This window comes from Equus quagga, chromosome 2 (assembly GCF_021613505.1).
Source record: "Equus quagga isolate Etosha38 chromosome 2, UCLA_HA_Equagga_1.0, whole genome shotgun sequence".
In the NCBI taxonomy this organism is placed as follows: Eukaryota; Metazoa; Chordata; class Mammalia; order Perissodactyla; family Equidae; genus Equus; species Equus quagga.
In genome coordinates, this window is record NC_060268.1 from 151701073 (window position 1) to 151728141 (window position 27069).

At 38.4% G+C, this 27069-nt stretch overlaps 1 protein-coding gene across 1 annotated transcript; it reads right to left on the reverse strand.

The window, feature by feature from the left end:
- Positions 1-2196: 2196 nt before the first annotated feature.
- Positions 2197-27069, reverse strand: TCTN3 (tectonic family member 3). Its single transcript, XM_046655098.1, has 14 exons — positions 26747-27069; positions 26452-26575; positions 26019-26137; positions 22280-22407; positions 21937-22045; positions 19925-20040; positions 19395-19430; positions 18754-18840; positions 17556-17681; positions 16570-16677; positions 16039-16133; positions 15348-15501; positions 11928-12065; positions 2197-3182 (listed from the first exon to the last, which is right to left on the reverse strand). The coding sequence occupies exons 1-14, from the start codon at positions 26997-26999 to the stop codon at positions 2946-2948; spliced, it is 1830 nt and encodes a 609-aa protein (XP_046511054.1). The 5' UTR covers positions 27000-27069; the 3' UTR covers positions 2197-2945.

Below are 27069 nucleotides of genomic sequence, written 5' to 3' on the forward strand. Positions count from 1 at the left end.
CCTGCCTTGGAAGAGCAGGTGTGCTGATTTCTGGTGTAAGATCTCAATATGCTACAGTCTAAAAAGGCACAATAGGTCACAATTAGATACTATTTCATACCTACTAGGATGGCTAAAATAAAACAGACAGTAACAAATGTTGGTAAGAACGTGGAGAAACTGGAACCCTTATACACTGCTGGTGGGATTGTAAAATGGTGTAGCTGCTTTGGAGAATAGTCCGGCAGTTTCTCAATAAGTTAGACTTACATATTACCCAGCAATTCCACTCTTAGGTACATATTCAAGATAAATAAGAAAAGTCCACACAAAAACTTGTACATTAATGTTTATAGCAGCATTATTCATAATAGCCAAAGAAGTAGGAACTCAAACATCCGTCAACTGATGAACAGATAAATGAGATGTGGCATACTCACACAATGGAATATTATTCAGCCATAAAAAGGAATGAAGTACTGATACATGCTATAGCATGGATGAACCTTGAAAACATTATGCTAAGAAGCCAGACACAAAAGGCCACATACAATGATTCCATTGACATGAGATGTCCAGAATAGGAAAATCTATAGAGACACAAAGTGGATTAGTGACTGCTAGGAACTAGGGGGAGTGGGGAAATGGAAGTGACTGCTAATCAGTACACAGTTTCTTTTTAGGGTGATGAAAATGTCTTGGAATTAGTGGTGATGATAACTGAATATACTAAAAACCACTGAATTGTATACTTTAAAAGGGTGAATTTTATGGTACATGAATTACATTTCAGATACAATTTCTGTTTAAACGCATAAAATGGTTTCATAGCACTTGGGCGTAGGGATAAGCATTTGAATAAAGGAGTAGAAGGACTACATTTTGAAAAGGACTCATAGGCTGTTGGGAATGGATTAGATGTCTCCTACCCCATAATTTAGGATGAGTTGTCATGTAAGTTTATTTCCCTTTAAGAAGCCCAAACTGGAGAACCTGACTACTCTAACAGCTTTGTGGTCTGTTTTAGTATAGATCTCCCTGGAAGCAGGGTTGCTGAATTACAGACTCTGGTGGGAACCATGCCAGCAGTGTCTCAGCTCCCGACTCCCCTTGTGCAGAAACCTCCCTTGTGCACAGAAGCACTTCCTCCTTGTTTAGTAATAACTGCCACAAGAACTTTGCCACTTTCTCCCAGGGAAGTAGGTTACTTTCGAGGTACTTTGGAATGGGGCAAAATGATAAACCTGTCAGATACGGTATTTACAATTGGCATTTTCTGCTCATGAAGCAGGGTTTATTATAACTAAGTATAAGCTTTATTAAATGGCAATTTTAGATTCAGATCATTAATGTGGAAAAAAATAGACTATCTTCCAATTCTCTCTGCCTGGCTTTCAAGTGTCCATATATTGAGCGCCCATCTTAGCACCTATTTTGCTCATTCAGTGTTTCTGCTACAGTCACTTTAGTCTCCCAACTCTCTGGTCCACAGGAGCCTCTGGGCCTACGCTCAGGTTGTTCTTGGCTCCTGGGATCACTTTCTCTATCTCACTCACTCTCCCAATCCTACCCATCCAATCCCACCACCTCCTCAAAGCTTGTCCCTCACTAGTCTAGGCCACACTGATTGTTTCTCTGCACAAATCTGTCTATGTCACATGTCAATCTTCCTCCACTAAACTGTCAGCTCACTGAGGGGGTGTTATCTTACAATTCTGTGTTTCAGAGTAGGTGCTCAATACTATTTTCAATGGAATTAATTATTACATCCTATTTTTTATAAAAGGGATTTAAAAGTTTAAGACAATTAGATACAATGAATCTTCCATCAAAATTTTGCCGTAATTATAAGGATAGCATAATTCTGCTGTAGGCCTAAACCTTTTTATACTTCCTGCTTTCCAAGTTTTCTATCATAATTCCCAAGCAATTCCTCTCCACCCAAGAATGATAATAAGAAATTACCTTTTTAAGGAGTTTTCTCTGCAAGCCAGAATCTCTGAGTTGGTCATGCATGTAGAGACCAACCATGCCCACATACACAGCCCTTTGTAAGCTGACATTGCCTTATGCTAAAAAACAGATTTCATGCTGAACTCATTACTAATGTCAGTGCCAGACAATTGGGGTCTTCAGAGAGTCTTATCTCCCAGGAAGAGAACTCCACTATCTTAATTTGAATGCTACTGTGCTATGTATCAAAGGTTTTTTTTTTTGTTTTTAACCTCACACACATAGAAAAATAGTCATCAGGCAGATCACATGTCAGTTAACTTCTTTGTGCTGCTGGAATTCGAACAGCAAAGCTCTCAATCAATTTTATTTCTCCTCACCACAATGGAGAGAAGGAAAGAACAGAAATGGGTGGTAGGGTCATATGCTAGTAGAAAAGGGGGCTGGGATTCCACATTCATTTTGGAAACTGAGTAGGAAGAATAGCTTTCTCCAACATGCCTGGGCAGAGTGTGGCCCAAGGGAGTGGGGAGGAGCCAGACAAAATATATAGCCAGCAGTTTTCTCTTCTGAACAGTCAGCTCCTCTCAAGTCCAGAGGGCAGCTATTCCCGAGTTCACTGGGGGGACAGCAGGAGCATGTTCCTTTTGATGTTGAGCCCAAGTGTGCCTGTGAGCAGGTGGATGAAGATCTTGCCATCCTTTAGTCAGGCATAACACAACCTGAAGGGCTGGAGGAAGGGCTCTTTATGTTCTTCCTTGCTTGAGAAGTAGAGAACCTAATGTGTACCTGGTGGTCTGCAGAGTCCTAAGCAGAGAGCTATTTTGAATAAGATATTTTTACTGCTTTCTAAGATTCCTTCTTTCATATACAAAGATTCCTTTAGTTAGGTCCTCTGTTATCTTAAGTGCTCTTCTTCGGTCATGAGCAGGTAAGGACCTATTTAGCCAAGGTAAGTAGGCTGCCTCAGAACTTCCCATAGGGAAAAGTGAAGTCTGATTCTTCTCCTTTTTTCACTTAGTCTCTAGGTTGAGAACTCCAAGTAGGAAGAGACACAGGAGAAGGATGGGAGAGACTGAGCCTTTTTGAGAGTCGACTCCTCTGCTGAATGCCACTTTGAAGGGAAGGAAGAAGTCGAATGGCAATTTCCAGTCCATTCTGGGTTGGCCCCTTGGAGGCTCTGGCTTCTGGGTAATGTCCACAAAGGTCACAACAGTTGTCAAAGATATTTCTGTTACTTGTTGGGAATCCTGCAGGAAGAAAGTCCATGACAGGTCAGTGCTTGGTACTCATTCGTATAGCCCTCCAACTTGACTTTTATTATTACTTTCCCTGAAGAAAGACCAAAACCAAACTGCTTAAGCAAGACATACCCTTTTCTCATGTTGTTCATATGCAGTTCTCTTTCTATCATATACAAGGAAATGAATTTCTAGGCAGCAGTCCATGACACCAGAACTATGAAGTTACACCTACCCAAAGATTGACTAGCTTCCCCGAACCAGGGCGTTGCCTGATATCAGAGAAGCCAGATGGCAAAACTGCTGCTGTGACATGCTTAGCAGCTGTGCTTCATCAAGTCCCCGAGGGCTCCAGGCTCTGAAAGAGCACATATGCACTAGTGGATGTAGTGGTGGCAATTCCCTTCCTTCTTCCATTGCAGAAAGAACTGTGAAATTTCATAGAAGAGACAAAGAACCCAGTAATGTTGATAAAAACCCCATCAGATTCACAGAATCTCAAGGTGAGAAAGGATCCTCCCAAACATCTACCAATTCCAGTCAAATAAAACAGATGCTCCCAGAAGAACGGACCTTGTCAAACTGACTCAAGTATCTGACCTAGTAGACATAGCTTTTGGTAGATATGTTTGCAGCTTGATGACTGGAACATGTTTATCTAAAATGAATTCCCTTTGGTCTGACTCTAGGCTTACCAAGCAAATGTCTGATTATAATTTGACAATAAATAACTATCTTGTTGAACCAGAAATGAAGGTTTTCTCTATTCACCTTCCTTCACTCTGATGCCACATATTATCTGCTATGGTCCTTGGCATCAATAAATAACAAATTCTGGGAACATAATTTTGCCTGGAATAAGCTTTCTAGGTACCTTTTTTTTTTATACTGGGTGTGGGGCCAGTGCTGTGATAATCTTGCATGTTACATTAACTCTTTGGATTCTTTTTTTAAACAGTGAAGCTCATGAGGGACTTGGCATAGAACTAATCTAACTTCTGAGGCACTGAAAAAAACCACACGCATTCCAAGGACAGCCTGCTTAGGCTGAAGCTGCTGGGGGAATCCTGATTCCAGCCAGGCATGGAAGACTGGCTGAGATGAACCAGACAAAAAAAAATGGGGAGGAGTTTATTACTTAAGAGTAAGTAATAAACTTTCTTTGGAGTTTAACTTACAAAAGGATTTACTGTTAAGACTTTAATTTTTTCACAGGACCGTTAAAATGGGGAGAGTATAGTCAATTTTTGTTTTGTTGTTTTTTTTTTGAGGAAGATTAGCCCTGAGCTAACTACTGCCAATCCTCCTCTTTTTGCTGAGGAAAACTGGCCCTAAGCTAACATCCGTGCCCATCTTCCTCTACTTTATATGTGGGACGCCTACCACAGCATGACGTGCCAGGGCGGTGCCATGTCTGCACCCAGGATGCAAACCGACAAACCCCAGGCCACCGAAGCAGAACGTGCACACTTAACCGCTGCGCCACTGGACCGGCCCAAGTATACTCAATTTTTGAAGTAAATCTCTGAAGTTGACGTTATTGAAAGCATGTTAATATTGTTATTTAATCTGATTACAGAATGCATTATGTGTATTGGCTGGGATGGCTGGAAATACTTTGGGATGGGAAATAGAATAGGGAATTAATTTTCAGCCTTGTGCTCAGCTCAGTGTTGTCCAGAAGTTGATTTAATTAATGTGCTGTTCTGACTCATTTCAGAGCCTTTGGAGGAGGGCAAATTTTAAACTGTCCAGTAGCAGTCCCAGGAGGATACCAAAGGAGCTGTGGTTAGAACTGGGATAGTGGTCTTGTGATGGAAGAATGTAGTTTTGCATTAAGAAGCCCACTGCTACACACCCAAGCCACATCCACCTACTTAGCGTTTCTTAGGAATAAAGCTGACATTGTTATCTCTATCTGTCTGATTCCTTTTAATTGGTTTCAAACTCGGGCAGGGAAAAGAGGAGTGTCATTAGCTCCCTCAAACTCCAAGACTAGGGAATGTCTGGTGGCTTGAGGTTAGCCTATACTCAGAACTGACCTCTAAGATAGCTATGAGCACAAGAAGGCAACCTTTAGGCCCATGTCTACTCAAATATATATACATATATATGTATTCAATGCCCGGGAAACCCTACCTGATAAAAGTTTTTTTTGAAGAGAATTGTTTTTTCAGATTCACCCAGGATATAGGCTCATCAAGAGCTACTACTAGACTTGATTTTAAGATGACAGTGGAAAGATATCTTGTCCCTATTTATCTCAAAACCACTCCAATCCAATAAGAAACAGATACAAAAACGCCATCTTCACTGAAATGGAGAGACATCACAATATGTGAATACAGAAAGCAGATGGAAGCAAGGTTTCACAGAGGGAAAGAATGCCAAACCTAAAAGCCTTCAGAGACTAGAAACAAGCAGATTTCTGTGGGACCCTGAAAGACTAATAGGATATAACAGAGAAGCAGGGATGAGGTGGGGACAGAAAATGGTTACTGAATGATAGCCCCTCAATACAATCAGGCAACTACCCCTTCCCCAACTCAACAAGAGACTGGACAATTTAAACCAGAGAAATTCTAGATTTAGGGACACTGGGCATAAAGAAAGGCAGAGCGAGGTATGGAAATAAAAATAGGGAAATTATTCTGTATAATGAAATCTCTCCCCTCATCTAGCTCCAAAATGCTGATAGATGATTTTTATACCCATGCCCTTCAGTCAGGAGTCAGGAGAGACTTTTCTGGAGAAAATGAACAGTTGCAGCAAAAAGACACAAAGATACTGACATTTGCTAGCTCCACAACCCCAAAAAGCGACTGTACCTAATTGCTGTACAGTGAAGGCCACAAGTCAGTAAGTCTCACTCATGATCACAGAGCTTTCAATCAGCTTAATAGCTTACTCTTATGTTGGACAGACAGCTAGAGATTGCCAGATGTGGGGAAACTTCTCACATTAAAGAGAAAACCTGTATCGAGCAGAAAAAACAAACTCAGAGGAAACAGAGACAAAGAAAGATGAAGATGATAATTTGTTAAGATCTTCAAATATATATAAGAAAAGGATATTATTAAATGAAACAGAAAACAAGAAAGTCCTCTTAAATATTAAAAATGTGCCAAAATAAAAAAAAATTCAGCAAAAAGGTTTAGAGACAAAGCTGAGTTTCTCTTCTAGAAAGAAGAAAAAAATAGACAATATGAGAGAAAAAAGGAAAAAAAATTAGAGAATCAATCTAGTGACCCTGTAGCAGATTGATAGTTCCAAAAAGAGAACAGAGAACTGTGTGTGTGTTTTTTTTGGGGGGTGGGGGGGGAATCATTAAACATGTTATAATAATTAAAACTTCTCAGAACTAAGTTTTCAGAGTAAAAAACCCCATGAATTGTTCAGTATAATGAATGAAGGGAAAAACCTACCAAAGGCATGATATTGTAGAAGCTTCAGGTTACTAGGAGCAAAAAGATCTTAAAATGGCTTGTGAACAGCAGTACTGGAAACTAGAAGACAATAGAGGAATGCCTTCAAATTGTGAGTGAAAATCTTTTTCAGTCTAGAATTCTATATCTAACCAAATGACCAAACATAACTGATATCATGATAATGATGATGATGTTTGAATAAAGTTATCTTTAGACATGTGGACTAAAGAAAAAAATGTACTTTATGTGCACCTTTTTTTCCAAAGAGGGTATTAGAATTTGAGCTCCACCAAAACAAGAGAGTAAACCAAGAAAAAGGAAAATGTAGTGTCCAGTAAACAGTTAATCTAATACAAGTAAGAAGCAAGAGGAATCCCCAGGATGACAGTAAAGGAAAGTTCCATAACAATTGCTGGGCAGTTACTAGTTCATATTACATCAGGTAACGAAGGTCTCCATGAAGAAAATACGTAGGAAAAAGTACAACTGACGGCATTTTATGGCAAGTTCAACTGTTCGGAAAACTGCGTTGAGAGAAATTTTACAGAGCTGTTAAGAGTGTGAGAAGCCTTAGCCTTTAGCTCAAAGAAAATTAAAGAAATGAAATATGAGGTCATTATTAATTTCAGAAAGAAAAATTTCACAAAAATTTAACTACTTGGCTCACCATATTTATATAATCATAATAATGAAACATTGCATATTAATTTAATAAAATATTTTGATATAATTACATTGGGAGAGTGATGGGAGGGGTAGGAGGAGAATAACAGAACTAAACTTAACACATGATTCAAGAGGTAACAGTATAGTATTGCTTAGAAATTGAGGTCAATATCAGAAGAAATAGTAAAAGAGCTAAAAAGGTAATTTCTGCAGAGCAGGATGGTGGGGGGGATATAGGACTTTATTTTTTGTTGATATCCTCTTTTCTGGCATTTTTTCACTTAAAAAAATATGCATTATTTTGATAAATTATACAATTATAAATTTGACAAATTATAACAGTATCTAGCATTAGCCCAATCTTCAGGGGAACTCTGAAATATAAGGTAGGCTTCACAGTCCCAACAATTTGTGTTGTCCCAGCACAAGGCAAAGGAGCTGGGCTTTAATATTCTTGTGCCCTTAATTCATTGCTTAAGGTCCCTACGGAAGATGTGTATTTCCAGGCACTTTACAGGCAAAGTGGGTTCTGGTAGCTTGAGGGCAGCCTTCCAAAGAGACAAAACAAAACAAAATAGCCTCAGGCATACCGACCAAATTAAATAAAGGGGGGGGGGGGATGAAAAATAGAAAGGTTACTGCAAAAAGCAAAATTACATTTGGTAGTCAACAGGGGATCACATATAAGATATAAAAGAACGGAAAGAAACGCCCAAACTAAAAACCTATCCATCATCCTTGACTCATTCTCCCTCAACATCCACATCCAAGCCATCAAGTCCTACCTGTGACACTCCTAAATCCTCTCAACTCTGTCTACTTCCTGCAGGCCTCACAGCCCAACCCTGGCTCAGGCTATTAACATCTCCTGGTGAATTTCTAGAACCATGCTGTAAACTTCACTTCGGTATGGCTCCATACTTTCTATAACAGCAGGGATGACAGTTATCTTTGTTGAGTGTTCTTTGTCTTTCTTAGTATACTGCCTGTTTAATTATGAGATTGTGGCAGAGGTTCTTGGCCTGGCTTCAAGAAATCAATAAATCCCTTGAAACTATGTAAAGAACGTTATGTGTCTATGCACTTTTCTAGTAAGTGAATAGCTTTCAACAGATTGTCAATGGGGTCTATAAGATTAAGAACCACTAAGAAGACTGGCAGATATTGGCAGTTTTTCTAGCATATGCTGTTTGATTGATACATAAAACGCTGCCAACTTTCAATTATAAGGAATAAAAGGCATTTATTAAATAAAACAATATAATTAGCTTTGAAATGTAGTCAGAAATGTATTCTCTAAAATTGTTTTTTCGAATTGCAGATTGTGACCCATTAATGTCTAGTATTTTAAAAAAACAGAATAACTACAATAGAAAATATCATAGAGTACATTGCATAAAGATACTGTCTTATAAAACTTTTATTTCAGTTTTATACATGTGTGTGTTTTAAGCTGGGTTATGTGTAAAATATATTTCCTATCATGGGTGATAGCCAACAAAGGTTGAAAAACACTGCTCATCTCTTTTGTGTTTTGCTTTAAACCTTCTTGATATGCCACTTCCATGGAAAGTTAGAAGCAAAAAAGTTATGATAAAAGTAATAATGATGATATGATGAGCAATATTTACTGAGTGTTCACTATGTGCCAGGAGCTGTGCTAAGTGTTTTACTTTTATGATCTCACTTACTCTGTACAGCCCAATGAAGTGTTATTATTAATATCACTTTTAGAGATGAGAACACTTAGAGAAGTAAAATAACTTGATTTAGACCTCGGTCTGACTCAAAACGCATGCTCTTAATTACCACCCTAACTGCAGGCAACAGGCCTCCTAGAGAATCTAAAAAGCTTGAGGGTTCACTTAAAGATAAAGATGAATTGATATTATTGTGGAAAGAGTTCAGAGCTTTGATCCTGTGATGCTACACTGTTCTTTACACTCACTTATTATTTTCATTTTAATTGATCCAGAATATTCGGTAAAACTAGTTGTTTCTTCCTAGAGATATATTTTCTTTTTTAAATTAAAAAGTTTATATGCAGACAGGAGACAATGTATTTTATCAATCCTCAAACTTAAAGGTCTCTTTAAGGGCCCAATTAGTATAAAATTATAAGCAGCAGAGTATCATGTAAATAAATCCTATTTACTTCAGGAGTTTGTCGTGCGTATTCAACACTTATTAAACAACACATAAAAATACTACCAATACCTGTCGCATAGTAAATGTTCAACGCATGTTTAGCTATTATTTTATCATACAAGACGACAGGGAAGTCTAGACAGTGTTTTGCTTAATTCTACCCTACTTTGTAGTCTGTCCTTGGGAACTTTCCAAAATTTTGCTACTTCACTTTTTATAGTGAGAGGAATGTAAAGTGTTTCTAAAGCTACAACTACACAATGAAAAGTCATTCAGACAGTTCAGTCTAAAATTCAACTGACCATCTAACAGCTTGATTTCAGGGTTCATAAACACAATTGCCTACTGGCCTAAGCTGATAACCTGAATGAGAGAAGTGGGATGGCTAAGGGTGGGTAGGCATAGGGTGTGTGAATGGGATACTCTGTTTAAAAGTGGAAATCACCATCAGTGACAGGAGATTTTATGCCATGTAGGAGTTGAGGATCTCTATTGCCAGATCTTCAAAAGAAGTTAGAAATCTGGATGTCAAAGTGAAATTTCCCGATCTTTAAGTGTTGGCACAAATTTAAGAAACAAAACACTTTGTAGGCCAAACAAAACAAGTCTATAGGCTATATAAAGCCCATAGGCTGCCAGTTTGCCACCCAGCTTTAGTTTTATGCCATTACTCAGACACATGAAGCTGAATGACATAGCCTAGGTGAGACCATTATCAACCACAACCTTTCAAAGGGTGGCCAGAAGGGGAGGGAGAAGAATTGTAGAAGATATGCCTTCAGCAAGTGTAACTCCTCTTTTCACTTTAGAGGCTCTTGCTGTTCTGAGAAAAAAATTTCACAGGAAGTCCTGAGACACAAGCCCGTGTGGATAAGGGAATTGATTAAAGTTAAGGACAAATAATTAGTATAAACGCATAAAGAAAAAGTATGTTTATGTGACTTCAGGAGAAAATTTCCATTCAAGATTGAAGAAATAAAAAAAATCTTTCAATACAGATACTAAAACTCTCTCTTTATTAGAGAAAGAAATACTTTGCTTAACTTTTGTGATCTGACACTATCATTTCATAACTCCTTTTACTTTTACAGGGCCTGGCATCTTTAATGGAGGTGAGTTTCTCAAGTCAACCCTTAAAAATTTCTGTGTAATCAAAATTAGCTTTGCAAATCCTTTAAATGACCCTAAGTAAATGAACATGATTTTGTATATACCATACCACCTCTCAATAAGTTCAAAACAGCTAATTTTTACTCCATCATTGGGACAGATACTGTTTCTTCAGTGAGCACGAATGAAGCAAAGCTGAAATTCTCAATTGTCAACCACTTAGGCCAGTTAGATGTGAATGACTATAAAATGTGATTTTGTAGAGGGGGCAAGCTAGGCTGAAAAGCTAACCTCTACTAAATACTACAAAAAGACAATGATTAAAATATCTAGACAAGAAAGGGGCACTGGGTAGCTTTAATGGCTAAGAGAACCAGAGATCTGGGAAAATAAAAAGAAGAGTCCTATGGGTATCTTCCCAAACTACACAGGTACTCATAAATAAAGATACAGTTAAGAAAAATATAACAATGGATTCACTGCAGGATCTGTAACAGATTCAACGAGTCTTATAGAAATAGTTCTGTTTTATTCACTAAACCAACACAGAGAGAGCATGGTATGTTCTCAGTAACACAGTTTCTAATAACCTGAATTTTAACCCAATTTATAGGCACAGAGAGCTAAGGTGCTCAACCTTGTTGTAAGGAAGAACTAAAGGTATTTTACTTTTGACCTAAATGTAGTCTCTAGTTTATTTCTTTGCTGGGATGTAAATGCAATGACTTAAAGTTAATAATGTCAATAGTTTTAATTTTCATTAAAAATTAATAAAGTGGCATACCAGTTTATATAAGAATCAGTTTACCAGGACCTACTCATTTCTGTTTTTGAACTTCTAAAGCTAACGATTAGGTTCTAAAACCAAGGCTGATGCTAAATCTATCCTAAGGTACATCATAGACAATTGGTATATGTTTACTCCATATTAAAATTATTTATTTTAATGGAGCACAATCAACCAAGAATTGATGACTACAAACTTGTCACAGCAGTAACTTTAACAGCAATGAACAGGCTCAGAGACTCTGATAAGTCTGTAACTGTCACACTGAATACACAGTTATGGAAAATGTTTTCCGTAGTTGAATCTACAAGTATAGTAATACTAGTATGATAATTTAAAAGAAATTAATCTACACCTTAGTCTGGGTTCAGGAAATTTCAAAAAAACTGGAGGAAAAAAGGACATAGATTGTATTCACCATGACAACATGCTAATTTCAGTAACCAGGCAGGCAGGATAGACTTGAAAGTTAATTGTGTCAGCTCACTCTAACCAAACATTGGCTGGTAGCATAAACTGGCTCTCAGAAGTTAAAAAACGATCTGGGCATCAAATGGCTGACAAGACAATCATGGCCTTGCAAGGCTTAGTGGTCCTTTATGAGACATGACTTACCTGTATGGACTGGCATTGATACAGAAATCGGGCTCCTGACACATGAGCTTGTGGGTTGGACTGGAGGCCTATATATGCCCACAATACTTGGATCTCCAGGGCAATGGGTATGACACAGCAGGAAGTACAATGCAGAGCCTGCAGAAGGGTAAAGAAGCATCTGCTTGAATTGCTGATAGTTGCCTATAGTCAGCCACCATGCATTTAGTAGCCATTGTTTCTTAAACATTATACAATAGCAGAGAAGGCAATGTGGTTTACAGAAAGAACACAAAGTTCACAACAGACTAATTATTGTTTTTGATCTTTAAAAAATTATTATTCTAAAATGGAAATTACTAATATAGAGATTAATAAAATATGAGCCCATGTACAATGGTTATAAGAAGCACTCAGTGAGCAAGGCATAGTCAACATTGTAGAATGCTGGAAGAAGAAACAGCAATTTCTGGTTGAGGATGGCTTCATGGAACTGGGATGAGAGTAATATGTGACTGGGAGAAATGATGATTAAAGGAAAATTCAAGGAAGAGAGATGGCATATAAACAGGTGTGCAACTGGAACAGCATACAATGCCATGGAGGAACATTCATTGCCTAATTTGAATAATAGTGAGAGTGCCTCCTACGTGCTAGGCACGTTTAAGGCACTGGCCTTGAGCAGACCATTTGGCTGAAGCACAGATCTGAACACAGGAGCAGTGAAAGGTTAAGGAATAAGACATCTCAGGGTTAGATTATGAAGTCCAACCAAGTAGTCTGACTCTAGGAGGATTAACTGCAAGATGCAGGAAGGATTGATAGAGGTAAGGACATCAATCAGGAGGTTAGTATAAATTTAGCAGGTGCAAACTATCCTCAAATATGCCTGTATTTTTCTAGCTTCATACTTTTTTATAGTAAGGTGCAGATACAGGCAATAATACATGTAAAGTAGGAATGGGGGAGACAGACCATGATTATGTTTATTAAGAAACTGTCAAAGTGTTTTGCAAAGCAGCTTCACCATTTTGCAGTCCTGCCAACAATGTCTAAGGGTTCCCATTTCTTCATATCCTTGCCAACACTTGTTGTTGTCTATCTTTTAAATTATAGCCATCCTAGTCAGCATAAATTGGTAGCTCATCGTGGTTTTACATTTCTTTAATGGATAAGGATGTTGATATTTTTTCATGTGTTTGTTCTAAATATTTTTAAACACTTTTCTTTTCATTTATTCTACAGTAGGAACATTTTTCCACATCATTAAATGTTCTTCAAAAAAGGGATTTAAAAATATAAATAACAATTTTAAGAACAATAAAGAGTAGTTCCACTATAATCTCAATCCTTATCACTAACCATCCCCTTTCTGTGCTTAGCCAAAACCCCACTCCATATGGTATGGCTATATTTGAGGTTTAAGAGAACTCAATTTGACTTCAGTTGCCCAAAGGCTGGATTGAGTACCTCTTTACTTATCCATCCAAATCTCCTTAAAAGAGAAAGAAGTATATAAGGAATAAAGTTGTAATAGTGCTGAGAAGGGAAAAGGGGCACTTTAAAAATAATCTCTAAGGGGACAGCCTTTCAAAGTCTGAAACAAAACTCAGGGGTAAAAAAAAAGAAAGATTGATAAATTTCACAACATAAAAATCAATTTATGCATTGCAAAAAACACCATAAACAAAGTCAAAAGACAAATGGGAGAAAAGCTTCTGCAAATCGTACTACAGAAAAGAGCCCATTTCTCAAATCCATAAAAGAGTTCCTACAAGTCATAAGACCAGTAATTCAATAAAAATGGGCAAGAGATATAAATAGATCATAGTGAAGAAAATACAAATTGTTCAACCATATGCCAAGATATTCAACCTTACTCATAGTAAGAGAAAAATAAAACTATACTAGGATGATATTTTTCACTTATCAGATGAGTAAAGATGAAAAAGTTTGATAACAGTGTTGATGAGAGAGTATATGGTAATAAGCCGTCTCACGTTTGGATGAGGAATTGTAAACTGGTAAACCTGCATGGGGAATAAATTGGCAATATTTATTAAAATTTTAAAAGCTTATACCCATTGATCTAGCATTCTGCTTCTAGGATTTATGATATAGGTTTAGTCTTACACGTATGAAATGGTGACTGACCCAGGTTATGAAATGCCATATTGTTTGTAATAGCAAAAGACTAAAAATAACCTGAATGTCCACCAATAAAACCGGTTAAATAAATTATGGTTCATCCATATAATGGAATATTATAAAACTATACTATGCAAAGAATGCGGAAGCTTATAATGTACTGATGCAGAACAAACTCTTACAGCAAGTGAAAAAAAAGACTATGAGAGCATTTACTTGTGTGAGCATGCAATATCTCTGGAAGGAAAGAAACTAGTAACTTCAGCTGCCTCTGTGGAAGAGAAGAGCTATCTGAGAGAGTGATTTTTATTTTGTACTTTTTGGATTTTTGAGTCAAGTTTATGTATTACTTATACAGAAAAAGAAACAAAAATTCAAATGAAAAGAAAATTAAAAGTACAGCTGAATAAAATCAGGAAGTAGGGGGTAAACAAAAGAGGAAGAAGACAGAACAGCAGAGCAAATGTCCTTATTTTACTTATACCTGCATGCACTGATCTAGCGGGCCACCAGAGAGAGGAAAAACAGAAACAGCTGAATGAGGTTACTTCTGGGGCGGAGGGTGTTGAGATTTTTATTTTCATTTAATACCATTCTATATGGTTTGAATTTTTAACCTGTTGATGTATTCATACATAAATGTAAATGTAAAAATGTAAATTTTTATAACAACAGAAAGAATACAATTTCAACATCAAAGAAAGAATCTGACCAAATATTTAAGAATATAACAGACTATTTGAAATATACGATGTGACCTTGAACCACAGAGTAATCTCTAGATTTTCTAACTTAAATTTTTTCTCCAAGTAAGGAAAATAAGTTAGGTGTAAACCTACCCAGAAATAATAATTTCAAACGGACATGATTTCTTACATTTTTCCTTTATGACAACCACATTTTCCTTCTATAACAACCACAACATCTATGGAAAAAAGGCTGTTTTTTCTTTTTTTAAAGATTGGCACCTGAGCTAACAACTGTTCCCAATCTTTTTTTTTTTTCTGCTTTATCTCCCCAAATTCCCCCCCAGTACATAGTTGTATATCTTAGTTGCAGGTCCTTCTAGTTGTGGCATGTGGGATGCTGCCTCAACGTGGCCTGATGAGTGGTGCCATGTCTGTGCCCAGGATCTGAACCGGTGAAACCCCGGGCCACCGCAGCAGAGCACTCAAACTTAACCACTTGGCCACAGGGCCAGCCCCAAAAAGGCTGTTTTTAATTTTAATATCTATAATTTACAAACAGAGGGAGAAAGTGAGTCTCAGTCAGAAAGTGTATTTCTCTCCTTACTGAAACACTGCAGTTCCTGCTGAGGATCCTGGTCCACTCTCCCTTCTGGGCTGGGTCAGCATTACCAAAGATGGCAACAAGCTCTGGTCTGGGTCTTCCGTGAAGCGTCTGATAAATCTCCTGCTGCAAGTGGCTGCAGTCCATCTTTCTTAGCCTGAAATGAAACACCATGGAGGCTGGAGTTCAACACTAACATAATAATGTAACCATATTAGTATATTAATCTAAATGTTAGAAATAATATTATAAAATAAATCGGAGGCACTAATCCTTAGTAGGTATAAAGGACTGTCAGAAGACTCTTAGCAATATTATAAGACTATAAGATTATATTTTATATATTTTTATATATAATATATATTATATATAATATATATTTATATTTATATATTTATAAATATATATTTATATATAAATTTATATTTTATTATATAAATATATAAATTTATTACATATTATTTATATATAAATTTATATATTTGTTTATATATAAATATATATTTATATTTATATAAGATTTATATATAAGATTTATATATATTATAAGGTTATATATTATAAGATTATAAGACTATTTATTCCTCACTAGCATTCTCTGAACTTCCATGTAAAATACAAAAGTTGCCACATTAACATATTCCCTATAGACAGGGACAAAATTGTGGGAAATGATGGGGAAGCAAAGAATTACCTGTGCTTGCATCCAGATATTGCATTCACTCCAAACTGTACTTCATGTCTCTTAACAGAGCAAGTTCCATAACCCTGGCTCTGCAGGAGGGTCATCTGAGGTGGAAAGTGATGGTCAAGGAGATCACAGAAACAAAGGAGGCAGACTGGAAAATTTATGTTCTTATTGTTTCCTTAACACTATATATATTTTATTAATATCACTCAATTCACAAATTTTTTCCTCTGGTAATTAAAAAATACACAGAGCAATTACTGTTTTTTCAAAAATTGTTAATCATATACCAGCATACAAATATCTCATTAAAACAAACAAAAATCAGTAACAATCCTCACCTTTGGCCAGTCTAACATAAGGCTTAAAGTCTTTGGTAGTATCAACATTTGCGAACATACCATATTAATGGTTTGGAAAAGGAAGTCCTGAATACCTAAAAAATAGGGAACCTCAGGAATTGGAAAATCCAAAAGATTAGCAGCCGCAGCTTCTCTCATTGGGCTGCAACAACTCACCCAGCTCCAAAAAGGATACTGAGTGCCTTATATCACTGGTTAGAGCCAAAAGTGGCTTCCCAACAATATAGCCAGGATTCCCACTTCTAGGCCTAGTAAGAGAAGCAGGTGTGCTCTGTTGAAAAGCCTGCAGAAAGAGTGAAGAAAAGTCAGTTATGGAGAAAAGCATGCTCCCCCACCTTCCGTTGCTTGGCTTCACACCCTTCCTTGAGGAACTGCAGTAAGTTAGCTGCACTGAACAATCTGGCTTCCTTCCACAGTGTAGCATGTTGCAGAAATTTCTACTCCAGCGTTTCTTTTCCTTTTTGTTATTCACTAAAATAAATTCTGAGTGATGTCAATATTGAAATTCACTATATGCTACCAAGGATTACAACTAAGGTTCTAACGATGATCCCTCAATGCTGTTTCTCAAAAATTATAATCAATTTAGGGCTTTGTTCAGCCTGGCTGAAACCAGAGGAATTTAAATGTAACTTTAAAAGTATATTTTAATTAACTATAAAAGTTTCAGAGATGAACTCTGAGAGATACAGGACTTTAGTTCATCATCTGAGGGTAGAATTGAGAAGAAACTGGACTCTGTTGGGTTCAAAAAAGAAGAAAGAAGTAGAAGAAAGCCAAAACATGGTGATCAAGACTGGAAACTTAGATTAAGTGGGAAGTAAATAAGATGCTGAATGCCCAGAAATACAAGAAAAGCCAGTTAAAGAAGTTCCATGGGATGTTGGCTGAGTTTATGATTCAAACTGACCATTTAAAAAAAGAGTTTGGACTTGAGACTGCAGCCCTGCTTTGCTGGGGACCAGATAGAGAATCAGAGAAATTGTTAATGAATAAACAAAGATAACTCTCTATCACTTGCAGTTAAATTATGGAATATTAATTGTGGAGGCTAGGCCTTGATACTCTTATTTTACTTCACATGTGTTACAGAAGCAGAGGAACTATTTCTACCCCAGTATTTCTTCCCCTCTCGATCCCCTGCAGGAGAAGGGCCCTAACCCTGAAGCGCATGATGAAGTGCTGCTGTAAGGAAGTTCCTGGCTCAACAGTCAGGTTCGTTTGTCCAAAACTGACAGAGACTTTCTGGATTCCCAAAGTCCCATTGGTCTCTATCTCATAGATGACCTGAAATACAAAAGTAGAAGCAATTAATAAAAATTATTTAGTGGGCTAATTATGTTTAGGACATAAGATTTCCTGTCTTTCAGGGTTTTATTACAACTGAATGAGAGTACAGCATGGTGACTACAGTTAACAATACTGTATTGTATATTTGAAAATTGCTAAGAGAGTAGATCTTAAAAGTTCTCATTGCAAGAAGAAAAAATTTATAACTATATGTGGTGATGAATGTTAACTAAACTTACTGTGGTAATCATTTTGCGATAAATACATATATCAAATCATTATGTTGTACACCTAAAACTAATACAATGTTATATGTCAATTATCTCTCAGTAAAAAAATAACCGAATGAGGGAGACTAAAAAGAAATCTTAAAAATGCCAAACACAAATACCCTGAAGAGATAATGTTGATTTCATATTATATCTACACGTGAAAGAAGAGACTAGATAGACTTCTTTGAAAGGGTTCATGGGAGAGGTGAGTTTACAGTAAGAATTGAAAGGGAAGAAAAGTAAGTTTTGTTTGGGTGCAGAGGTGAGTAGAAGCACAAGCAGAGGTGAGAATGGAATGGAAACTTGGTTTACTTGGCTCTCACAATGTCTGAGGATGAATAAAGATAGTAGCTGGAGGTGGAAGTCATAAACAACTGAAGGTAACCTTAGATTTCTGAGCACAGTCTTTAAAATGATAATTCTTAATTCTGTGGGTTGACTGAAAGAGAGAGAAGAGACCAAAAGAAGTTGACTAGTCTATTTCATATTTTCAGATGATACTGACTTTGTCAACAGAAGAAAATGTGGTCAGTAAAAATCTATTATAGACTGCATATGGGTAAAAAAAGAGGAGTCAGAAATAATGTTCTGGACATGAAATACCAGAGGACTGTAGCAATGGAAATGACTGCAACATGGTAGGGAGAAAGGTAATGAGCTCAGTTCTTGACATGTTAAGTTTCAGGTAATGCACATAAATTCACGTGGGGCTGGTCTGGTACTTAATGGAAGATGAGGCACCTCTGGTAATGTTGATCAACATACATCAGTCCAGAATCTGAAGTCAGTGTCCCTACCTGGGAAACAACATTCTGACAAGTGTTTCCAGCCAACAGAGGAGAGCCAGGCTGTGACTGTGAGACAAGCGTTACAGGAACCTGGAACTAGCAAGGGAAAGAAGCAAATCAACTAAAATAGAAAATAGCACTTTGTCTTCTAGCTACATATCATGCTGAAATGAGTATTTTTCATTCTCGACCATCACCTTTTTTCTTTCCTTCCATTGCCAGCCTCCTAACTTAAGTTCAAAACTCATTCTGAATCAGCACTTCTGAAAACATATTTCTCAGAACATTAATTCTATTAGCTATACAGGTTCCATGGTCAAATAAGTTTTAGAAATACTATATTCGACACTCCCCTCTTAGAGATTAACAAGGCCCTCTAGCATATTAGACTCTAAGAAATCCACCCTAAAATACCAGGTTGAACTTTATTTAACCCAATGTTTCCCAGACTTATCTAACACCTTATGAATTCTTATTTCATACGTTTATTAATCATATGGAAAAATCATTGTTTGAGATTCATATTTAACAGTTTGATACATCACACATACATTTTCTTTCACCATTACAATCTAGACCGAAACTGCCTCAGATGCAAAGGGACCAAATATTATATTTTCTTTCCTTTTTCCTGATGAATAGCATCATACCTTCATATTCTGCAGATCAGTCATACCTCTTGGAACCTAGCATAAGAAAACAGCAGGAACATGAGTGTAAACATATCTTACGTAAAATCTCCAGGAGCTTGTGGTTTCACATTTGGGGAGATACAATCAACATATTAGAACGATTCACTTCCTATCTTCTGACTCTTCCTCACACTAAAATGCCAGAAGCAGAGCTGAGAGGAGGTTGGATGAACTGTGATGCCCACCTACTCTGAGCAGAGCTCTATCAAACAGCAAAAGCAAACGTTTTGGTGAAATAATAGATGTCACCCCCTCCAACTCTACGTAGCCAATCCCATTAGCCAGGAGGGTGAGAATCTCTTTTCCTGGCTATATAGCCCTGATTCTTTCATCTTTCTTCAGATGATAGGGTTTCCAGGCCCTCTGCCTTTTATGTAACTCTTGGGCATTCTGACTTCTAGTTCAGTGCTTTTTCCACAACCCAACAGTGGGAAGCATGTCAACTTTAAATCCACAGTGGTGACAGTGGGGAGAGAAGGGACACCCACCTTCAAGACTGTGAAGTTATAGTAGGAGGCAGCATTGAGGGCTGGGTCCAGGGTACAGCTATTTGCCAGGTTCTTGAAGAAACGAGCACAGGTTGTACTTTTACTTTCCAGGAAACCTTAGAACACAAAGAATTAAGTGAGTGGTAAATGAGAGAGCCTATTTTTTTTTTTAATTTATATATATATATATACGTTTATTTATGTAAGCAAGATATGCCAATTTATTCTCTAAAACTCTGTCTTACAATACCATGTTTTCTTCATATCAATATCTATAAAACACTTTTTTCTCTCCCAGTGTCATATCTTTCTGTAGTCTTTTCATAGATTTATGCATATTACTTTTTGAATGTTTATAGATATGTCTGTTTATAACATGCAAAAGTTTGTAAAAGGAATTCCAAAGTATCAATAGGACAAAATAAAGGCCCAAAACACAACTATATACTTATACATATGTATATATATGTATATGCATGTATCAAATGATTATCTGTGGGACAGCACATTTGGGAAAATTGTTTGGTATAGTGCATCTAAGATGATGTAGACACTCGAATTCTTCATATTTGGAATACATCTGGATCTTAGTGAATCCATTTAGTTTAGTATTCTATCAAGCAAGATATACTGAGATTTAATTACCAGTATTGGGTATCTTAAATTACTCTTCTTTTGGAATTATTCATATTTTAAAGATTCAGACTTGATCCCTCATTTTTGAGATGTGATTAATTGGAATCCAGCAGATTGTTAAATGCTATTTTCTTAATTACATAAAATTTTGTTTAAGTGTTGAAAAGCAAGCCCACAAACTCCTTATGAGTTAGAAGCATATGGTTTAAAAATATTAGGTCCCAGGGGGCTGGCCCGGTGGTGTAGTGGTGAAGTTCACGTGTTCTGCTTTGGAGGCCCAGGGTTCACAGGATTGAATCCTGGGCGCAGACCTACATACCATTCATCAAGCCATGCTGTGGCGGCATCCCACATACAAATTAGAGGAAGACTGGTGAAGATGTCAGCTCAGTGACAATCTTCCTCAAGCAAAAATAGGAAGATTGGCAACAGATGTTAGCTCAGGGCCAATTTCCCTCACACACACAAAAATATATATATTAGGTCCCAGAAGAGTGGAATATATTAGGTCAAGTTGTCTGCCTAAATTCACATAAACTATTTAAGACAAATTAATTGTTTTTCTTAAACTTTTCTGGTTTAGTAGTTCTCTATCTTTATTTGGTAAGCCTGCCCAGCATTTAAGTAGTATTTAGAAGCTAGTCTTCCTTTCCAGGGTCTTATAGGCCATTTAGTTCCTAGCTATATTGGCCTGACAACATCACACTCACCCCCTAAGAATCACCCTAGCATACAATCAGAATTGGATTTATACTCTATAGTACCTTGGTTACAATATTGAGTCTGAGTCTTATGATCCATCCTGAGGGAGAAAACTTATTTTATATTTATTTATTTTTTTGAGGAAGATTAGCCCTGAGCTAACATCTGCTGCCAATCCTCCTCTTTTTGCTGAGGAAGACTGACCCTGAGCTAACATCTGTGCCCATCTTCCTCTACTGTATATGTGAGATGCCTGCCACAGCATGGCTTGCCAAGCGGTGCCATGTCCGCAACCGGTATCTGAACTGGCAAACCCTGGGTCGCTGAAGCAGAACGTGCAAAACTTAACCACTGCGCCAGCGGGCCAGCCCAAACAATTTTTTTTTTTGAGGAAGATTAGCCCTGAGCTAACATCTGCCACCAATCTTCCTCTCTTTGCTGAGAAAGACTAGCCCTGAGCTACCACCTGTGCCCATCTTCCTCTATTTTATGTGGGATGCCTGCCACAGCATGGCTTGACAAGCAGTGCATAGGTCTACACCCGGGATCTGAACCAGTGAACCCTGGGCCACTGAAGTGGAACATGCAAACTTAACTGCTGTGCCACTGGGCCAGTCCCAAGAAAACTTACTTTAAATTGAATAAAAAGGCTGGCACTTCTGCTTTGGACTCACCGGCAGGATTGCTCTCAGCACAGAGGCCCCCAGCTCCAACTCCTGCAGGCTGCCTCAGTAAGCTTATGACAGACCACTTGGGGAAGTAAGTCAGAATGGGGTCCCCAGCCTAAACAAAGTACAGCAGAAATTTATTCACAATGAGACTGGGCTGAACTCCACTGAAAAAGAAAAAGTGGAAGCAAAAGTTAACTCGACAACTTGTTAATGTGGACAATACTGCCCTCCAAAAGAGTGAACAATAGTGCACTTAGTTATAGGTGCCTACCTAAAGATACCTGATCAGTTGTTGGCTATGAGGGTAAAACCAAACCAAACAATTCTGCCCCCTCCGCAGGCTCACCCTGTAGAAAGGTGCTGGCGACTGGTTTTGGAATGTTGAAGTGAATGATCTGCCTCCAAACTCTGTAGCCAGGGCCTGGAAGTTGGTTGCATTGACCTTTTGGAGCTTCTGGAAATAGTTTAATTTTGCTAAAATATTTTTAAAAAGAAAAGGGGTTTAGATAAAAGAAAAACATTTATTCTTAAATATCTGGTGCACCAAGTAACTAATTTTTTAAAATATCTTTATTGAGACATAATATATACAAAGTAAAGTATGCAAATGGACTAATCTTAAGTGCAAACTTAGGATTTTTACGTATTTATATACTTTTATCAGTAGCACTCAGATTAAGTTATAGAACATTTTCCTGGAAAGTTCCCAATCAATACTCTGTCTTCAGACTTAACAATGATTCTCATTGCTATCACTTTCTAATGCATTTGTAATCTATTAATTGAATTACTGTTTTAGTATTAAGATCTGAGAAAAGAATATGATCAAGGAATTCCAGTCAGTTCCAAGTCTCTGATGCTGGGAATGTGTATGACTAGCAATTTGTGATGAAAATTGGAGGCTCAGGGGCTGGCCCAGTGGTGTACTGGTTAAGTTCATCTGCTCCACTTCAGCAGCCTGGGATTTGCAGGCTTGTGGCCCAGGAGTGGACCTGCACACTGCTGATCAAGCCATGCTGTGGCAGCATTCCACATACAAAAATAGAGGAAGACTGGCACAGATGTTAGCTCAGGGCCAATCTTCCTCACCAAAAAAGAAAAAGCAAACAAAAATTGGAGGCTCAATAATGCTGACATTTGCCCTGTATCAGATGAGTCTCTAGTACAATAAAATGGTACTGTTTTCATAGGAACATGGCAAAGTTGGAGACAATACTTGTTTTGTCCTCTCCAAATCTTCCAGTTTCCTCTAAACTTCAACTGACCAGTCTTAATAATAATGTTTCCATCTCTCAAGTACATGGATTTGTCATATTTTATTCCTTTCACTTTATAATTTCTACATTCAAGATTTCAGATACCCTAAAAGAGTAATTTCTGTAACGATTCCAAAATTTCTTTTATAGCAATGTATAAATCTGTCGAAGTTCCTGCAGCCATCTCTTTATGGCACTTCAGACCAGGAGAGAGATGTAGGAAAAGGGCTCTGACACTGTCCCTTACCCAGAGGGTGACAAGTGATGGATGACTCTGCTTTACCACCCAAGTCCTCTGCTAACTTGAAAAAGGAACACAGCAGAAACATCCCCAAACTAGTTCCTTTTATTCCTCATAATTATGGTCATTTGGACACATTCAGAAAGGAATCAATATTTGCACCATTGAAACCTAATGCGGAATCCACATTACATATGCTTGACCTTTATCCTCTGTGATCGCAAAGTCTTAATTATTTGACTTTTCAGCTAGAGCAGGAAATGAAGACAACTCTCAATTCTGGGGCCTTTCAGATTATTCATTCTCTACAAATCTCCTAGATCTTTGTTACTCAAAGTGTGGTGCACAGACGAGCAGCCTCAGCATCACCTGGGAGGTTATTAGAAATTCAGAATTCTGAAATTCTGACCTGAGTTATAATTTGCATGTTAACAAGATCTCCAGGTGATGTGCATGCATATTAGAGATTGACAAGCATTGCTGTGGAACAGATGACGCTAATGCTGCTGGTCTGGAGACCACCTCTAATCTGAAATCTTCAAACTTTGAAGCTTCCAGGAGCTGTTTAACGTTTTCTTCAGAACTCATACCTGAAAACCACATTGAAGAAATACTTACCTCATAAAAAATGCAGTTGTTTCTATTTTTATAAATGAAAGAAAAGTTTAAGCTAAGAAAGAAGATAAGCTGAGATGGCAAATATCCATCTGGCTATTTTTTCATGGCTTAAAAGAATAAGAGAAAGTTAACATTTTGTGTCTCACTTTAGTGCAGGGATATTGGTGGTAGTGGTGGTGAAGCAGGGATAATGCAGATAAGGAGCATAGGCTAAGGGTAATAAGTAGAGTTTTTGCCTAAAACTTCTACCATCACACATTGTATATTATACCTAACAGAGCTTACAGGCATTTAGACTTAGATTGATACAATTTTAGATGTGGAAAGAAGCCTAGAGACCATCTGGCCAATTCCATTAGGAAATTTGGATCCTGAGAGGTAAATGAGTTGCAAAAGGTCACAGAGCCATCTGGCAGAGCCAAGAGATCACAGCTCTCCTGATTCGCAGTCTTGGGTTTCTCCCACTCCATAATGCTATACAGACTTTGACAAAGAGTATCTGTTACTCATGATCATTATCAGCAAATATTTAGCACTGTGGGCAAACAAAGATATGGTCCATCCTTTCTAGGTGCTGACCATTTACCTGGGGAGACACACTGTTCATATAAACTGCTAACAATTCAAAGTATCCTATAAGTTCCAATGAAGTGACTCTCAGGTGTTGTTGGAGAAAGAAAGTTCAGAAACACTGGTCCAGAAGCAGTGTGCAGGATGGTATGGGAGGCAGGAGGGGAGATTAAAAGCAGGGAGCACCTGGTTGGTTGGACGCTGTTGCAGCAGCCCCGGAGCACGATCATAAGGCTGGAGCTAGAAGGCAGCGAGAGACTTGGAAAGGATGGGACAGCCACAGCCCTGTATTTTAGAATGGACCCTTTGCCTTCTCCCTTTACCCTCTCACAACCTGAATGGTCAGAAGGCTCCTGACAACTACTTCCAGATTCAAGTCCCTCCAGACCCAAAATTTGGTTATTTTCTGGAAAAAAAGTACAGTTTTGCAATTTCTTTTCTAACAGAGGAAATCAGCATGAGCTGACTTTCAGAGTGTAAGGACTACAACTTAAGTCTATTTTGTGTGAGAACATTATTTTGCTTCTTAGACATTAAAAAAAAAAGACATATTCGCTTCCTATCTTTGGAAATGTTATAGGCATCACCAGCAAATTTCTAAGTCTATTTAAAAACCTTAGTAACGACCATTCTCACTTTTATTGCACTCCAGAGTCACAGAGCACTTCCACATGCAGGGCTAGTGATATTATTTCTCATTTTGCAGTTGAAGAAACGAGTCTGGAAATACTAAGGGATTTGCCCAAGTCTGTGCAGCTGGTAAGTAAATGGCAGAGCTGAGATCCAAGACTCTTAGACTGTTGCCTCATGAAATAAAAACAAGGTTGGTGTAGACTAATTTGTCAAAGACATTCACTTAAGTATTATTTGGTACCTCTGATATGTCAGGCACTTGGGATTTAGTGAGTGCCTTCGTGGAGACTGTAGCAAGTGAGGGATATAGTCTATCTGTAATTATCTGAGCTAAGAGGGACGACTGAAATTAAAGTTCTGTGTGGGTTTTCTGATCCACAGCCAATAGGGCATAAGAAATTGCAAATCAGAGAAGAGAGATGGAGGAGGGGGAGAGGTAGTAGAAGAGGGAGGATGACAGATTCAAAGGATAAAAAAGTTTAAAAAACAAAGAAAAGGAGGGGCTGTCCCGGTGGTGCAGTGGTTAAGTTTGCACACTCTGCTTCGGCGGCCAGGGTTCGCAGGCTCAGATCCCAGGCCACTCATCAAGCCATTCTGTGGTGGCATCCCACATAAAGTAGAGGAATATTGGCACAGATGTTAGCTCAGGGCCACTCTTCCTCACACACAAGAAAAACAAAAACAAAGAAAAGGAAAAAGAGACCAGGGACAAAGCCAATTCTCAATAAATGTTAAGCAGTAAGAAAAGCAAACATCTTTATACTCACAGTCATTCACATGGACACAAAACTGTCTAATTCCATTTGAATCCATGAAAACTCTCGAAGGAAAAGGAGAATTACTCCTGAAGATAAGAGAGTTGTCCACACACACCCAGCTTGAAGACCTGTGAGGAAACAGGATGAATAGATACATTTGGAAGTGGAGGATTAGGTCTAAAGAAGGGTGCCCCACAGAAGCCAGAGAGGACTCCTTGGGCAGCCACAGGATAACATGAAGGTCCTATTCTATGGGACAGCTCTGTTCTAGAGAATCAGAAGAGGAACGCTGTTCCAGGAAAAAAACCAAGGTAGTTCCAGTCCTGGGCGCGGGGGACGGGGGAGAAGAGGAGGCACGAAGATTCTGTCTCTCTACTTCCAAATACTACCTATTCTAGGGCCCCAATCTGCTTTAGGAGTCAACCTGAGCACTGCAGCTCACCTCACACTGCCAGGAAGGCAGAAGGAGAAAACTGTCCTCGGATGGAGAAGATAGCAGTCCCTGTCGCAGCAGCAATTTATATCGCAGGCACCAGGAGTCAAGTCACAGACGCAGATCGGTAAGACTATGAAAGTACAACATAAAGCAGAGCGAATGGGAGGAGGATCCCTAAACTCTTCCAAGTGTTAATTCCCCCTCTGCCGACTGCCCCGCTCCTTACTTGGTGGCATTCAGTTTGTTCACAGAATTTTAGATCTAAGTCAGTAGCTTCCATCCCCACATGCCCTCCCCTCACCTGGGAAGAGGTCCACGGTCCTATTCCCAGGCGCCGAGGGGGTCACCACAGTAGGGCCCACGGTAGAGATCTCAGGCACGGTCCAGTGAGTTTCAGTCCCCTCCGAGGACTGAGGGGTTCCGCCCTGCGTCCTTGACTCCAGGGTCAAAGGGGTGGGCACTGCCTCTGACGGGGAAGAGGAGGGCTGAGGCCGGCCGCCCTCGGGGACCATCAGGAAGAGCACCTGCAGTAGCGCGAGCTGCGAGGTGCACATGGGGCTGTCGAGACCCCCAAGGCTTTGACGTGGGTATTGGCGGTCGCCAGAAGCGTCGCTAGAGCGTGGA